This window comes from Apiospora phragmitis, assembly GCF_038363925.1.
Source record: "Apiospora phragmitis strain CBS 135458 chromosome Unknown utg000006l:1.0-5683423.0:1.0-5690449.0, whole genome shotgun sequence".
NCBI classification, from domain to species: Eukaryota; Fungi; Ascomycota; class Sordariomycetes; order Amphisphaeriales; family Apiosporaceae; genus Apiospora; species Apiospora phragmitis.
In genome coordinates, this window is record NW_027117404.1 from 841672 (window position 1) to 856041 (window position 14370).

At 53.3% G+C, this 14370-nt stretch overlaps 4 protein-coding genes across 4 annotated transcripts; 3 read left to right on the top strand and 1 right to left on the bottom strand.

Moving 5' to 3' along the window:
* Nucleotides 1-1933: 1933 nt before the first annotated feature.
* PG994_005537 (phosphoglycerate mutase-like protein) lies at nt 1934-3122 on the top strand (the record flags this gene model as incomplete). The annotated part of the gene is made up of 2 exons (XM_066856946.1): nt 1934-2197; nt 2247-3122. 2 exons carry the CDS (start codon nt 1934-1936, stop codon nt 3120-3122), a joined length of 1140 nt encoding a protein of 379 aa, XP_066716215.1.
* A 1288-nt stretch (nt 3123-4410) lies between these two features.
* PG994_005538 (uncharacterized protein) lies at nt 4411-5206 on the bottom strand (the record flags this gene model as incomplete). Its single annotated transcript, XM_066856947.1, has 2 exons — nt 4411-4714; nt 4737-5206. The coding sequence occupies 2 exons, from the start codon at nt 5204-5206 to the stop codon at nt 4411-4413; spliced, it is 774 nt and encodes a 257-aa protein (XP_066716216.1).
* Nucleotides 5207-10426: 5220 nt separating this feature from the next.
* Nucleotides 10427-10801, top strand: PG994_005539 (uncharacterized protein; the record flags this gene model as incomplete). Its single annotated transcript, XM_066856948.1, has 1 exon — nt 10427-10801. The coding sequence occupies one exon, from the start codon at nt 10427-10429 to the stop codon at nt 10799-10801; it is 375 nt and encodes a 124-aa protein (XP_066716217.1).
* A 2079-nt stretch (nt 10802-12880) lies between these two features.
* Nucleotides 12881-14017, top strand: PG994_005540 (uncharacterized protein; the record flags this gene model as incomplete). Its single annotated transcript, XM_066856949.1, has 1 exon — nt 12881-14017. The coding sequence occupies one exon, from the start codon at nt 12881-12883 to the stop codon at nt 14015-14017; it is 1137 nt and encodes a 378-aa protein (XP_066716218.1).
* Between the last annotated feature and the right edge of the window lie 353 nt (nt 14018-14370).

A 14370-nucleotide genomic window follows, 5' to 3' on the forward strand; every position in this document is an offset into this window, starting at 1 on the left:
ATCTGAGTAGCTCGTCGCAGCAGCTTTGTGAAACGAATGAGTGGCTTGCTGACCTTGGCTGAGGCTGAGGATGGGAAGATATAGAGTTCGTCGTCCAGCGCGTGGTCGGTCTTATATATAGCTATGTCGTCGGTCCCGGCGGTGCGGCCGATGGGCCATGCCGGTCAAAGTCAAGGCCGCGATTTCCGGGATATAGATGCGCTCTCGATATTAAAGGGGGGGACCGACTCACGACTTCGAGGCGTTGCGCCGGCCGGCCACCCCAGACCATCTACCGGTTCGTCCCTACTCAATTTTGCGATGACAGGATGACACCGCTTAGCATACTCGCTATCGCCCATCGGTGTCATGGATTGATCCATGACTTTCGCACTTTAGTTGGGAGAGGTTTCATCTATTCCTGGGTCAGATCACTAGGAGTCTTTATCTACGGGCAAATCAGGGAGAATCAGACAACCTGAGGGTTGCCCCACCATCCCCCCTCCCCCGCCATGTCACCTGAGTGTGGAACAGAGCCCACTAATTTCTTGACCTCACCCGAGGGTACGTATGGGGCTTGCATAAGCATAATTAATGAAAATAAAACGTTTTCGTAAAAATAAAATATTAAAAGAAATTAAAAAATATAATAAAACTTATATAGATTTAATTCTAATTTAATTCTGATTTAATTTTTATTTAATATATATATATTTTTTAATTTAAAAAAGTTATTGCTCCCGATCGGATTCGAACCTACACCGAGCTACCGTCGGCGCTATAATTATCGGGCATATACGCTACCTTTATTCGTAACGGTTACAAGGCACATACGCTGTAATTACAGGGCACATACGGCTGCCTCTATTCGCGACGGCTGCGACGGGCAGGGGCTCCGAATAAAATGTACATAAAAAACCTCCGTAACCCTCAGATGAGGTTTTGTAACCCTCAGGTGAGGTGAAAAAATTAGCACGCCCCATACCAATACATGACTGACAAGGGGGGGAACTGGCAACCCTCAGGTTGTATGTAGTCTCGCAAATCAGGTGCTCAATCCCATTTCAGACCCATGCAAGCAAGTAAACAAACTTCAAGAAACATCCCAAATATAGAAAACAAGACTGTCGATTCCCTCGATTTCCTCGAAGCAGAAGAAAGACTGCATCTTAGCTGTTGTTTATGAAGCAGTCAAGTGTCTGCCCGCCTGATTTACAACTATCTTGAGCAGACCCCTCCACCTGGTTTCTCTCACCACGTGCTGCATGCTCCATCGTTCAATTACTTGCCCGCTCGCCACAAGTCATGCCATCGCTTCCCAAGCCCAGGATTATCCTCAACTCTTTTAATAACTAGTATTCGATTCACCCGACTTTTCATCGCGACCTCTTTTATCGTCTACTTAGCTCTTTTTGAATGTGCTATGCGTTTCCTCTGTCCACAATTTTGAGCCAGGTGACATCCGAACTTACCTTATGGCAATGCGTGAGCCTCGACTTGATCTTATTATACGGGCGACATGGCTTCCGCCAAGAAGTACTTGGGCTTCGGGACGGAAACTCATGGCGAGGGTGTGTAGAACAGCCTCCTTAGGAAAAGGGAGGCCACGAACAAATGTGCTCTCGCAGAACGCGTTTTAGACGGTTTTCCGGGCTAGATGCCTTAAAAGTAATAATATCCAAGTTTGAACAAAGAGACAGGTAGTGCGGGTTGCCGAAATCCCGACTGGCTTTGTCTGTTATCTCAACAATAGCATTGTGTAGGCAAGGCATCACACAACATTCCCATTCAAGGTGATGATACAATACGCTTGTTATGTCGCACTTGGGGGTATATCAGGGCCAGATGTAGGATAGTTTGACATGAGAAGAACACCAGCGAACCAAGCACCCGCACCTCCATACACAAAGAGAAGAACCAATTACCAGAACCGAAAACATCTTCGACAGACAAGATGCCTGCCACTATTTGGTTAATCAGACACGCCCAAGGGATCCATAATGTCACCCAGAACTGGGACCTCGTTGACCCGGAACTGACCCAACTGGGCGAGGACCAGGCCCGAGACTTCTACAACAAGAATGCCCAGAAGATGAACGGCAAGATTGCGGCGATTTTCGCCTCGCCATCTCTCCGCACCATCCAGACGGCCATACTATGCTTCTCCGGCCCGATTCACGAAGGCAAGCGTATATCCCTAGACCCGTACCTGATGGAGGTGACGCCGGACGGGGGAGGGAAACACCATCAACATCCCCCGCACGCAGCTCGAGCTGCTGAAATTCTTCGGCGACAATATCTCCATCGCCAACATCTCCACGCCCGAGTACCAGTCCCGCGCGCCCGAGAGCCGGTTCCGCGACGACCAGGACGCGGTGCGAGCCCGCGCTCACCGCGCGCGCGAGTCGCTCTACCGTCTGGCGGACTCGCTGCGGTACGATGAGATCATTGCCGTGGTTTCCCACTTTCACATGCTTCGCGCTCTGGTCGGCGGGGAGAGCGGCGAGGATGCGGTAAATTGGAAAAACTGCCAAATGCTGCAGTACAGGTTTGTGCAGGACGAGTTCGCCCCTGTCAAGCAATATCAACTCCAATTCAGCCCGTCGTACCTCAAGAACCAGCGCGCCGCCAGCATCAGCGATGCGCCTCCTGAGAGCAGCCTCCTGTCGCCGCCGCCGACTCCTGACAGCGGCTACTCCGGCCTGCGGAGTATCCTGAAACGCGTCCACGGCGACGGCAACGCAAGCAGCCCAGGACCGCGAAAGTCGGTCAGCTGGAGCGACAACCTGGAGATCCAGCACGACTTCAGCAAGCTAACCCGCATGGAATTCGCGGTGGCACGCAAGGAGTTCATCATGGCCGACCTGTCGCCGCAGTTCCAATACAACATCGAGCGGCTCACCCCGGTGACGCTGCTGCGGGCGCGCCAGCTGGGCCGCTACTGCTCCATCTACACGACCAACCACGGCTTCCCCGCCGTCATGCTCGAGCAGGCCGAGGTCCTCCAGCCCGACGCCTGGTCGCACGCGTCGCCCGACGAGCGGACGTGGCCCGACGAGTGGCACCCGAGCAACCCGGACATGCCAGGGTACCAGGCGGCGTTCCTGAACGGGTGGCGCCAGGTCTTCCCCGGTGCGTGGTAATTTGAGCGCATGCCTGTACTCATATAAGTACTAACCTACCGTGACGTTTACGCCCAAGGTATTGAAGTACGTGATTACTCGAGGTAAGTGGTGTTGAGTACGATGCTTTTGCTTTTGCAGGGCAGTTTTGGCCCACTAACCTAGAAACTGGCTTGGACTGTGCTGCTTCTCGTCCAAGTGCTTGCCACATGCTTATGCATTGCACGTAAGGTAAAATTCCGTACAGAAATTTAACAGACAGGACGAAAATCTGGTAGGCACTGAGATAATAGATTGTTCGCAATAAAGCATGGTTCACAGCAAGATTCGATATTTGACAAGTTGAGTAAAAGATGCGCAGCTAATATAGGCTGCAAATAACGAGATCGGATTACAACAAGTCCTTCGACACTGCCCAAGCTTGTGTAGTGTAGTGGCTATCACTCCAGATTCTGATTTACCATCACCATTCTGGCAACCCCTGTTCGATCCAGGGCACGAGCTAAATTTTTCTTTTTTTTGTCCTATTCCTTATCGCATGAAATGATTGTTCATTTCAGGCAGAGAAAACTATATAGTTTCTTTAATAAACAGATAATGCGAGCTTTTAAACTCTTCATTATTTATGTTGCTCTGAGATATGTTTAAGTATTCTTCTACTCAGGTTATATTTCGTGTACTTGGAGATACATGTAGTCATGTAAGCTGGAGGTCTGCTGCCTCCGAAATGTGAGAGGGCCACGGATACCACCCTAGAAGGACAGAGTCAAGCAGCCATTCACTTCACCAGCAGCGAAATCCTGAATTATAGACCAATCAATTAATAAACTTGCTAACAGCAGCTCGACTTCCACCGCTCTAATGGTATTGCCTAATCTCGTCCTTCTCATTCTTCGACGATCTCCCAACGATTACAAAATCGATACTATAAACTGAACCTTGCTATGTTTCCCTTCAGCCCCCTAGAGTTTTGCAAATGCCCTGCCCTGCGCTATGCCCCAAAAATCCAAAAAGCCCCAGCCAATCCGCTCGATTTCCCAAATGCATTATAAACAAACGGGGTGGGTATATCAACGCCTCAGGTCCATGCGGAATGCAAAACCGAAAAATGTCAGAAATTCGCAACGCGATATATACAACGCAACCATGTCGCCTCTCTCTCTCTCTCTTCCCGACGCTTATCAGGTTCGCTCTTCTTCTCCATGTATGCAAGTATAAGTAAAGTAGTGTGTATGTCGCTCTGTCGCTGTGCCGCTCTATTGTTGTCGTTGGTCGTTATCGTCATTAGATGGAAACCGGGCAGTGAGTGTTAGCGTGATGTGGGCCGCCCAAACAGCCACCCCAGCTTTCGCCCGCTGCCGCCGCTCCCCTCCTTTTCCGGGACGTCGTCGAGCTCGAGGCGGTAGCGGCGCACGCTGCCCGTGTCGTCGTCGAAGCGCAGCCGCCGGTTCTCCTTGGGGATGAAGCAGTCGGGCACCACGTGCCGCAGCATCCAGCCCTTGACGCCCTGGCTCGCCGCGTCGATGGCCGCGTACTCGAGCCGCCGCGTGTGGTCGCTGGTCCAATAGTGCGTCGTCTGCGGCGGCGGCGGGGTAGGCGGGTGGGCCGGGCAGCTCGTCGTCCTCCGAGTCGGACTCGTCTTCTTCTTCGTGGCCGACGCAGGCTTCGGGGTTGGGGAAGTGGAAGTACGCGACGGCCTGCTGTTGCTGGTGCTGCGAGCCAGGACGGCTGAGCGTATTGCCACTTGTGTACCCGGTAGGGGTGGAGCGATTCGCCCGGTGAATCGAAGGTCGTGTCCGCGGCCTCGCATGGGATGAAGAGGTAGAAGAGGAAGTTGTGGATGTGCGGCGGCTAGAGCCACGCGACACTACTGACTTGGACTCTGATGGGATCGACTCATAGCCAGAATCTTGTCGTCGCATGGGAGTTGGAACAAACGGGACGTTCTTCCATGTCGACGGTGGCTTGGTTTGGATTGTTGCGTTCCCGGGCCGGACTGGCTCGAACATCTCGTTATTGTGAAGGTTGTGATAGGTGGCGTCGGAGGCCGCGACGCTTGTCCTGGATAATGACCGGCGTAGACCGGTATCACGACGAAGTACCATTCTGCTGGAGATCCGTGGTGTATCTGCCCTGACGCATGGGAATAAGAGATGTTCCACTCGCGGGCAAGCGGCTTGTGTTTAAGAAATACGGCCGGGACAACCGGTTTTATGAACTTCCCAGGAGTCCGGACAAAGAAAATCGACGAGTCTAATTGACTCTATTTGGAGACAATTCCCGGGTTTGTGGTTCAACCAGCTACCATATAAAGGAGCTCAGGGACAAAGATGGTTGCTGCGGTGAAAAGCTATTGGTCCCAAGGCGAGCAGGCAGGGTCGTTATGGAGTTGCGGTCTGTGTCTGGAGCCAGGCTCACGAGACGCACCGATGGGTTCGATCCTAATTTCCAGAAAGCGGTACGCTGGAGGCAAAGTGGGTACACGAGAATATTGACATATGCAGCGGCGGCCGCGATCGATAGAGTGCAAGTGGGAAGGGTAGTTCAGACGATAATATGCAGGAAAAGGATCAGTTGCCATTGGCACACAGGCGCGTTAGGGCTGCTAAGCGAATGCAAGATGATCAATGTGGTTTGGAGGTCGGCATGCAGGAGAGTACAGTAGTGCTAGACCGGAGCACTCTTTCCCCTCTCTTCGACCAGGACTCCAACCAGGACTTCAACCAGGATGGTCCGTAGGTATGGACGATTCGAATGAATGCTGCTACTATTGGTGTGCGCGGACCAGTAGCGGGAACTCCCTCTTTCCTCTCTACCGCGTATTATTCCCGTCTGCTGAGCAAGGGCGGCGAATGCACCGGCAAAGTGTACTGCTCGGAGCCGGACCGATAGAACGCGAGTGCCGTGGCCACAGTCTGGTGATCAAGGGCATCAATGATGAAATCGCAGCCTCGTCTTCTTCCACTATAGGAGAATATAAGTCGGTGAGCTGGGTTGTCTAACCCTAGGAACGGTGCTAGCCGATCGCGAATGAAGCTCCGGGTTCGAGCGGACCACAAATCCGGGAATTTGCACCTCCAATTTTGTTGAGTGAATGGCGGTCTGCCGTCGCTTGTCCCAAATGAGGCTTAGGAGTTGAAAGAATCGTGACCCCGCTTGAGCAAGAGCAAATCTCTCCCCACGTTGCACTGGCGCCGTTCGTTGCTCTTTGAATAAGACAGGGAGGGGCCGTTGCGGTGGGGACGGGCACTAGATAACCGCTCGGATCTCTGGTTATAATCTGCCAGTATTGGGCGAAAATGACGAGAGAGAGCTGGTGGCCGTTCTTGACGTTGTTGTCGATAAATGAGGCAGACGAGAATCCAGTGGCTGTAATTGTTTGTATGTAATGTAGGTAGGCAGTATTGCCTGGAGACGTCGTCCAGAGGATGGGGAAACCCGGACGATGGGAGATTCAGCTAATGTAGTGGTATTTACCAGTTCCTCGTCGATCTCCCTGCATGAAGAAAGCCACGAGGGATTGACGGGATGCTGTCACTGGTTACAGTGTGGTGGAGTGGAAGGGCGAGCCTAACCATTCGGGTCTACCGCCCGATGTCGCTGTGGGCAGCGCACTGATACAAATAGAGACTATCCACTTGGCAACGACTATTGAGAATTTGAATTTGGAGACCAGAAGCCGAGAGAAGAGGGGGTATGCGGTTCAGGAGGAAATAGGGACAATAATAACTTCTCAAAGAAAAAGAAGGCGAGCAGGCGGAGAGGTTTAAGTGGGCGGCATCTTCTTGCAGAAGAGGAACCACAAGACTAAATGGGCATATGCCGCCGACGAACTGATATTGCATGCATTGTCATCTGCTGTTCCTGGGGGACGTGGTTGTGTTTCGAGTAGACACGACGAACTTTGGCTTTCAGCTGGAAAATAATAACGAGGCATGAATACCAGACGCCGGTGTCCCAAATCCTCGCTTTCACATGCTTCGCGCCGACCACCAAGACACACGCCCAGACAGCCAAAAGAAATCCTTTTGGTGGTCGTTGCGCGGGTTGCGCTGGTTGGGCAGGCGGTTGGTGTGGCCATGCCCACGCTAGCGCATCATCTGGACAGGATTGTACAACATGCTCCTTTTGGAGGAGGCGTCTAGACTGGCTGGCTGCCACCCCGCCGATCCAATGGTTGTCGGTCGCGCTGTCGTTGTGAAACCGGGTGTCAGAACGTTATTCCCATGGGGGGTTGCATTGTGCCTTGTACCTAGCCCTCCCGAGGCATTCGTACATCGTACATACAGAAGGGTTACCTCATATGCCCGATTGCCACATGCTATCGGGGGCTGCTTCGTGCCTGTGTCGCTAACCCCCCCCCCCCCCCCCTTCCTCCCGGTCGCGCCGTTGCCTGTCTCCTGCCACAGCTTCTGCCACAGCAGTAAAAAGTGCCGGACCTTGGTAGTGATTCCGCGTGATCAATAGCTCTTGGTAGTCATGCATGTCTTGGGCGGGCGGGAGTCAAATGACTAGTGAGTGAGGAATCCTCCCCGATTTGCTGAGTTCGCTTGGCATCTGGAGCGCGATCTGAGCGCAAGGCCTCTCCTCTCCGTTTAGCTGCTTTGGCTGCGCAGCTGAATTCAGTGCACGTTGTAGAGTTCGCACGAGTGGACCGTCTCTCTCGCGGTGTATGCTGTTAATAGCTACATATACCCAACCTTGGCGGCTAAGCGATGCAATGCGCACTCGTAGTTGTAAGTTCTCTGTTCCTTCCGGGGGAGACAGTCTGGGCAGTTGCTGTTACTAGTTTGTAGTTCGCCGCAGCCAAGTAGATGTTCCTTCACTTCATCCAGAGGACCTGGGCGGCAGACGTGGTATTGGTGGTGCCAATCCGACCTGATTGAGCCCCGTCACCAGTAAAAGGAGGTGTGGGTAGGACTGATAGTCGAGACTGATGAGCTTGCTGAATTGATAAGACGCCCAGCGGCAACGATCAAAATCGCCAAGCCGTTCTCCCAGTGGTTGCTACTTACTACCTGTACCCATGTGTCGCATGGTCATAGGGATCGTAAACCAGCAGCTTCAAATCGCATCACCCGGGCGCGATTGGGTACAACGACATGCATGCAGGGTTAGCAGTTCAGTTCACCCTTCAAAAAAGATGCACTCATCTCAGTTCGAACGTTACTGATGAAGATTGATTGATGGACGTTCATTACAGCTCATGACAAAACATCAAGTGAAAGCTGCCAAGCACAGACTCAGGGTACAGAACCCAAATCCCCCGGGCCGTTCCAGTGTCTGTATGCTTACTTCCCAGATGCCATCTTGAACCTTGCTCCACCCCATCTCACTCATCTGAACAGCCGATCTGGAATTGGCCATGAGCTTACGCTTAAGGTCACCTCTCTTCGCCTCGAAGATTTGCACCCCTAAGGGTCGGAACCTTCGTTTGCAATTGACGTTACATAAGTATTGGAAATCCAATCGACCCTTCTACCGAATGAGTGCCCTGTTAATGGCTTGGGGGGTTCGAGGCTAGATCCGTCCGTCTTCTAACGTATCCGATAACTTGAGCCTGAGCAGCGTCCAGGTCTGATGATTTTCCTTTGCGTGCAATATCCTTGCAAGCACCAGCAGTCTTTGAATGGTCAGACTGGCCTCCTATGGTAATCACTTGCCACCGGGTCTCTAGGTGCTCCGTACTGTAAGGCGTGCTGCGTGCGACCCTAGTCGTCAGGGAATCAACCCCACGATTTTCTAGAACCCGAACTAGACAGCCCCAGGTCCCTTTCTTTTTACATTACTGCGCATCATCGCTCTACCACGCTTACTATTACTTTTATATCAAGGAGCCTGTGAGGGTTTGCCAGTGCTCCAAACCGACCTTGGCAGATCTTCTCTATCCGGCATTGTTTGCGTCAGGGACGTGCAGTGTCTTTGAATACATACGAGGCCACGACGACTTCGAGTTGCAGGTTGGATCAGATCGGTGCGGACACGGTTCCCATTGGCTTCACCCTCTCCTGCCGTTCGAACGGGAGGTCATTTGATGAATGAGACAAGACCGACGTTTGTTGCGACGTTGACAGAATCTCAGCATGAACTCAATGTAATCCAGTCGTCATCCGCTGATCAGCCCCAATTCGCGATTCTGCTTCCATCTGTTATTGCATATCTCGGCAAGGATGAGTCGAACATGTCTCTCTAGTCCAGCCTTTTCTCCAATGGCGCAACAAGACAGTTGACAGCGGGGCACAGCCACGGGTGGCGGGTTTGATTAAGGGAGAGACCCTTCGACGAATTCCCAAACACCTTGACACGTATTCCACAGTAAGCAGCATAGACAACCTCGCCTTTTAGTAAAGGTTTTCGTTCGTCTCAAGTCCCCCCTAGGATTTACAAGAAATAATTGCAAGGCATGTGGAAAACCCGAAAACAGACGGCGGTGCCGTAAGGCCCAGCGAGCCGGTCGGTCTAGAGAGTGCAGGAGAAGTGCAGCTGCAGGCCAATGCTCGTGTTGTCCACTGACGTGGCTAGTGGCGGGCCAATGAGCTGTCAAATGTTCCTTTTCCCAGGCCCCGGCCACCAAACTTCTCTATACCAGTGTGCATACATGATAAGGTGAAACCCGGTTTTGCTCTCTCCAAATTCATTCCTTGCAGCTGATCATGGGCCCTATCCGACTTTTGTGCAACTGTTTGCCCTCCATTTTATTCGCTGACTGGGCAAACAACCTGATGTGTCATAGTGGCTGAGCTCCCCCCTCCGGAGGGGGAGGGGGAAGAGACGGGTGTTTGAGGTGGTCGATAGCTCCGGGTGGTCAAAAATAGATGATAATGCGGGGAGGGAGACAGCGACCCACCACACTCCATGCGGTGAACCGATGGAGGATGGCGAGGGGTCTTCTTGGAGTCCGGCAAAGAGGGAGGGCTGGGGGGTAGTCAGTCAAGTTCAATGTGGAGGCTGCAGTTGGGTATTAATGTGATGGCATCGGACTCACTGTCTCTCGGTCGCGGGTGGAGTGGTGTGCATACTTCCTACTTACTCACTTTACTTATTATCGAACGAGCCTCTCCTTCGCCGTCCCTTCTTCTAGCCCGCAGACAATGCCTGCGTAGCTGAGATTAGGTTGACCCAAAGTCGGTCGCTTTCACCCCCCTCCGAGACGGAGATGAACAATAATCTTAACATGCTCTCTCGCTTATTATTATAATACATACCAAAACAAAAAAGTAGTTTTTTTTTTTCCAATCGTTCGCCATGATCATCCCTACAGTCGTTCTCCTTCCCAGATCGGACTCCTCCCCGGCAGTGCGGGCCCGGACAACCGCCGAAACCTGATGATCATCTCCACCGTCCTCGGCAGCGCCCTAATACTCGCCATAATACTGACCGCCCTGCTGCTGTGGAGCCGGAAACGGCAGCGGAAGTGGGCGGACTACCGGGAGGCGTGCCTGCGCGACCCCAACCTGACGTGGGACGACTACGAGCGGCGGCGGAAGCTGAGCCGCTCGATATTAATATGGGAGGAGGAAGTGCAGCGGGACATCATACTGCGCAAGACGCTGCAGAGCCGGACGTCACTCAACACCACCCGCACACAACCGCGGACGCCAACGTCCGCCACCACCACGCGACAGCCCAAGAGGATGCGTTCGCAGTCATGGCATCCCAGCACCACCAAGCGGGAGACCTCCTCCAGCTACCCGAGATGACGGAGGAGCACCGGGACGGGTTCGTCCAGGAGTGGCGAGACATCGAGGCCTCTCTAGAACAGACGTGGCAGATCCTCACCGGCAAACGGCACCCGTCCACAGACGATGGAAGGAGGCCTCTCCTGAGGGAGAGCGTGGATGAACCGCCCACACGACCGCCAACAGCACTACTCCGACAGCCTTCGCTCTGGGCCCACCCGGCTTTCAGGGGGCTGGTCCGCTCCGGCACGAAACACTCCAGTTTACCAGCCACAGTAGGCAGGCCGTAATAATATCGATGTTGCCCTGGCAGCTTCCAACAGAGGAATAGCATGCATAAAACAGGCTATGGAGACGGAATTACGCAACGTCTTCGGGAGTTCATTGGGAAATGAGGGTAGGCAGGATGAGATGGGTTTAGCAAAGCGGTGTTTAGTGGGGAGCGGATAATGTTTTATACCCCATATTACTTAGTGCTGGTCATGTGCCATTCGGATCGATCTAGGGATCGGATGGATGGCCTGTCGGCTTCTCGGCACACTTCCGAGAACAAAGACACACTCCTTGAATACAATCAAATTCAAATATCCGACTTGGGCTGTGTCAGGTAGAACAATTTGAGCGAGAAAGCAGCTTATACTGATGACAAACCGTCATCTGCCTCCAATCGCTAGTAACGCTGAGATGAGCCTCTTGAACATCTTTGGTCCTAGACCATCTGCTGTTGGCTGTTCTTTCGCTCTCGAGGTTCTTTGAGTCGTCGAAGTGGTGCTCAGGTGTCCTCAGCCAACAGGCCTATGAGCACCTACTAAAGGGGTTGGAAACTCTAAGTGATCGAGTGTGTCATGGCCGTGGCTTCTCTCAGGTCATCCGCATCTCGGGACCGGTCTCGACATTGAAAGTCATTCCGTGGTGACTATGCTATGCCCTTTAGTCCTAAGCCTGGCGGCAACTTGAATGTTGCCGAGTCTGCGCCACATTACTCGTAGTAAAGTCTGCAAGCTTTACCGAGCCCCTCATCCACTGCCATACAAACTCAGTTTGCTCTAGTTCGAATACCCCTGGTTTCATTGGCTGTTCATTGATCATCTACCGGAATCCCCGTAGTCCCTGAATGCGTACGCACTCGGCTAATCCCCCCAACTCCAACTTGAAGGGCATCAAAGCCGCCACGCATTATACTTTCTGCATTTGAAAGGGACTGGTATCTTCATTCGAAAGAGTAATCAAAACCCATGGCTGATTCTGGCTGCAATGAATAATATTGGATACCGGTGCCTGGTGCTAGTTCCAGAAGGATCCTGGAGTGAGAGGGATGGGTAGTTGTTTCATCAAGTATGGCAAGAAGAATATTCTACAGCGAGATTCTATCAATAAACGGAAGCAATTCTACTCTGTTGGTGAGATATGATGCCATGAAAATGTCCGTAGTCCAGCTAGCAAAGATCAAGCTTGCTATCGCCTCGAATTTATGATGACTAGATGCCAGCTAAACACATCAAAGGTGTTTGTATCAACAGTAGTGAACCATGACTTCATGACATAGTATCTGTCAACCTGCTGCCACTAGAATGGGCTGCTCAGGTCCGTGACCATAGCATAGTCTCCTTCCGGGTGAAGTGATCGTGTCATAGGCGGCAGTTCCATCTCCTTTAGATTTTTGGGTAATCAAAATACGTCCTCTGAACTTGGTGTCCCTGAAGTTTGCTTCAATAACACTAGAGAGATTAGATGACAGGCTGGCTCTGCCGCAACTTGCGTGACGCGTGGTGAAATGTCACAATACCGAGGGGTGAGAGGGCCGGGCCCAGTGGCGCATTCGACTACAGGAAAAAAAGGGGTTCGCCGATGGCTAGCTGCCCGCTTGAGAGTAGCCACGGCCTTCGAACGAGCTCCGAGTCCAGCCTCTATAAAGGTTATGCATCTTCCACCTTCATCGTCAATTTTTCTTCTTATCCTCATCACATTCTATCATCATCATCATCAGTCACTCGTTTCATCCAACACACTCTTTTCGCAAGTTGTCATTGCTCAGCTCACCCAGTCGTACCTGATCCACTCACTCAACTCAGAACCCACCATCACTACCCGTCATTCAAGATGAAGACCAACGCCGTCGTCGCCGCCCTCCTCCTCGGAGCCGCCCCTTTCGTTGCCGCTGACTACGGCCACCACAAGCAAGACTCGTACGGCAGCCAGAGCCAGCCCGCCCAGGTCACGCAGGTCGCCGCACCCGCGCCCGCTTCCACCCAGGCCGCGTCGCCCGTCCAGGCGCAGCCCGCCAACTCCTACGGCCAGCCCGCCCAGCAGCAGCAACAGGCCTCGTCGCCCGTCCAGCAGCAGCCCGCCCAGCAGCAGCAGCAGGGCCAGGGATCCTACGGCGGCCAAGGCAGCGTCGGTGTCTCAGGCTCTGCTGGTCTTCCCGGTGTTGGCGTCGGTCTTCAGACCGTCGGCGGCATCGTCAAGGGCGCCCTCCCCATTGTCGGTGGCGTCGTCAAGGGCGCTGTCGATGGCATCGTCGCACCCGTCGTGGGCGGGGCCCTGAGCGTCGGCAAAAACGTCCTCGGTGACATCGGTGCTGGTGTCGGCCTCAACGGCAACGGCTACGGCGGCGCCAGCGGCAACGGCAACGCCGGCGTCCAAGGCTCTGTTGGTCTTCCCGGTTTTGGCGTCGGTGCTAATGTTGGTCTCGGCGGTGTCGGTGCTAACGCCGGCGTCAACGGCAACGGCGGTGTCGGCGTCAAAGCTGGTCTTCCCGGTTTTGGCGTTGGCGTTAAAGCTGGTCTTCCCGGTTTTGGCGTCGGTGCCAACGCTGGCCTCAACGGTGTCGGCGCTAAGGCCGGCACCCCTTTCGGTGGTGTCGGTGCCAGCTTCGGCTTTCCCGGCGTGGGTGTTTCCTGGGGCGCCGGTGGTGCTCCCGGCGCGGGCGCCTCTGTCGGTGGTAATGTCGGTGCCGGTGGCAATGTCGGTGCCGGTGGCAATGTCGGTGCCGGTGGCAATGTCGGTGCCGGTGGCAATGTCGGTGCCGGTGGCAATGTCGGTGCCGGTGGCAATGTCGGTGCCGGTGGCAATGTCGGTGCCGGTGGCAATGTCGGTGTCGGTGGCAATGTCGGTGCCAATGCTGGTGTCAACGGTGGCATTAGCGGCGTCGGCGCCTCAGCCAACGTTGGAGGCAGCGGCAGCGCCAATACCAACTACAAGCGCACCCACGTCCGCGACTTTGCCGCTGAGAACTAGGCTATTGATTCCGCCAAGGTAAGTGATCAGTTGGAAAGAACGTGAACCTGTCACCTCACCCATACGCTCTCTCCCTTTTTGCTGGACATGACCGTTCCTCCTACACCGACATACGAATACTAATTTGAAGATATTCTCAGGTACTATGATATACGCACGAGTCCTATTGTGGACAGAACACTTCTGTACGACAACATTGTTTGACACCTGTTTGAGGGTTGCATGGGAAAGACTGGTACTGCTGGGATTGTGATGGTTCCAACTTTTTATTCTGAAGGAGCGGGCTTGGACAAAACACTGGGTTGGGGAAAACTGGGTGTTCTGCCGTTATGGAGTTCACCACATCTGATTTC